This window comes from Oratosquilla oratoria, chromosome 40, assembly GCF_046742065.1.
Source record: "Oratosquilla oratoria isolate Oo_2021 chromosome 40, ASM4674206v1, whole genome shotgun sequence".
Lineage (NCBI taxonomy): Eukaryota > Metazoa > Arthropoda > Malacostraca > Stomatopoda > Squillidae > Oratosquilla > Oratosquilla oratoria.
This window is the reverse complement of record NC_134816.1, coordinates 11,055,094-11,057,593: the sequence shown is the minus strand read 5'-3', so window position 1 is coordinate 11,057,593 and position 2,500 is coordinate 11,055,094. Positions and strand designations below refer to the sequence as shown.

The 2,500-nt window shown below is 42.2% G+C and overlaps 1 protein-coding gene across 1 annotated transcript; it reads left to right on the top strand.

The window, feature by feature from the left end:
• Positions 1-265: 265 nt before the first annotated feature.
• Positions 266-1,796, top strand: LOC143020426 (uncharacterized). The gene is made up of 2 exons (XM_076176844.1): positions 266-372; positions 1,130-1,796. Exons 1-2 carry the CDS (start codon positions 266-268, stop codon positions 1,710-1,712), a joined length of 690 nt encoding a protein of 229 aa, XP_076032959.1. The 3' UTR covers positions 1,713-1,796.
• Positions 1,797-2,500: the final 704 nt, after the last annotated feature.

Below are 2,500 nucleotides of genomic sequence, written 5' to 3'. Positions count from 1 at the left end.
TAAATTTCGTTCGTATTTCAACAGTAACCTCCTGTTAATGTCTTCTTCCTTATTTCATTAACCTAATTGTGTCTTCTCTTATCTATCATTTGCATCTCCACATTCTCTATTCTTAAAACATATGGACACATTCCATTTCAGTGTTCATTTAAATTAACCTTCAAATGCGCCTTGTTCATAAGTCCTTCAAAATTAGATTTAATGTCGTAGCTTTAACCCACCAATTAGGTAACGTACTTAAATTTTCTCTTCTGGAATGAGTTAGATGAACTTAATCAGTTGTGGAATAAAGCCCGGTATTAAGCGTTTGATTATATTAGGTTTCGTAATGGACATCACCGTGTTGGACGACATAACGGCGAGTCATATCCGGTAGATGTGCAGGACCGATATGATGACGTCACCCACTGCTCTAATCTCTATCTCTCTCTCTCTCTCTCTCTCTCTCTCTCTCTCTCTCTCTCTCTCTCTCTCTCTCTCTCTCTCTCTCTCTCTCTCTCTCTCTCTCTCTCTCTCTCTCTCTCTCTCTCTCTCTCTCTCTCTCTCTCTCTCTCTCTCTCTCTCTCTCTCTCTCTCTCTCTCTCTCTCTCTCTCTCTCTCTCATTCCCTCTTCCTATCTGTCTTCCCCTCATCGCTCTCTTTCTCTCATACGCGTGCACACACACACACACACACACACACACACACACACACACACACACACACACACACACACACACACACACACACACACACACACACACACACACACACACACACACACACATCCAACTGGGGATCCAGCCCCACTTAATAGCATGGCTGGCAGATTTCCTCACCGGACGACAGCAGGCGGTCAGGTACCAGGGGTCAACTTCCTCCCTCCTCCCCCTGACCTGTGGGGTCCCCCAGGGTACCAAGATGGGCCCCCTATGCTTCCTCATCCTTATTAATGACGCCCTCAAGGACACTCCTCATAGATGGAAATATGTGGATGACAGCACCGTAGGCATCCCCATCAACACCAGGCGGCCTGATTACGCACCATTACAAGACACCCTGAACAAGCTCATGACGTGGACGGAAGACAACAACGTCACAATCAACACCAACAAGACCTTAGTGATGCACTTTTGTACCTCCACACAAGCGGTGGCTCCTCCACAACTTTCATTGGGCCCTACCCCCTTCAACTGGTCCAATCCACCAAGATCTTGGTCATCACACTCGACACTCAGTTAAATTGGAACCAACATGTCACCAGCATAGTCAGGACAGCGTCTTACAAACTATACATGCTCAGCAGGTTAAAATCATTAGGAACACCTACATCTGAGCTACAGGAGGTCTACAAAACCTTCATTATCCCCACCCTCATGTATGCCTCACCAGCCTGGTCCAGCTCACTCACCCTCACACAGAGACAAAAGTTGGAGAGGGTACAAAAGAGAGCGTGCGGGATCATCCTGAGCGTGGAGTACAGTGGTTATGACCACGCTCTCACCACCCTCACTCTGTCTAGGGCGTCCCAGCGTCACGGTGAGGCACTAAAGAAATTTGGAGAAAACCTGCTTTCCCACCCTAGATACCGTCACTTCCTCCCTCCCGACGCCCCACCACCTCGCCACAAGACTAGACACAGAAATAGGCTCGTACCAATCAAAGTGCCAAGGACTGAACGCTACAAAAACAGTGCCATCCCATCCATTGTGCACATTATCAACTCTATGTGAACTTGTACAGTGTATATACTCTAAGTCCTATATTCTTAATCAGCTTTTGCAATGTATTATTGTCAGTGTACTACTGCAATTGAAATAAACCTTCTATTATTATTATTATTATTTATTATTTTATACACACACAAACACACACACATACACACACACACACACACACACACACACACACACACACACATATATATATATATATATATATATATATATATATATATATACGATATACAGTATATATGTATATATATATGTGTATATATATATATACATATATATATATATATATATATATATATATATATATATATATATATACCGTAAATTGCGGCGTACAAGTCGACCTGGCATATAAGTCGACCTCAAGATTTTTAGCTCAAAATTCTGACTTAGGCCTATACCTACCATATAGGTCGACCCCAAACATATGGTGGGCTACCAGTGGTTCCAAAACTTACCTAGGTCTACCGGTAGATGAAATAAAGCTATAATAAACTTACCTACGTCTACCGGTAAATTAACTAAAGCTATAATAATATGATACATTTTTGTATTGTGTTGTATAGCAAACACCAGCAGTTACCGCATATTGTATCGGCATAACTTATGAACATAAAATTCGTCAAGTCAACATTACCTCCTAAAAAATATTACCGTAATACCATAGATAGAAGATCATTCCAAGTAGTTTTTAGATAGTACTGCTGCGTATTGCACTCTTATTTTATTGTAAAACACAGTATGACTGTACCGCACACCCGCCATTTGCATTAGTAGTGTAAACA

Coding starts and splice junctions, on each gene's coding strand:
- LOC143020426 (XM_076176844.1), top strand. CDS start 266: ATGAACTTAATCAGTTGTGGAATAAAGCCCGGTATTAAGCGTTTGATT. Junction 373..1,129: donor ATAACGGCGAGTCATATCCG/GTAGATGTGCAG, acceptor CCTCCACACAAG/CGGTGGCTCCTCCACAACTT.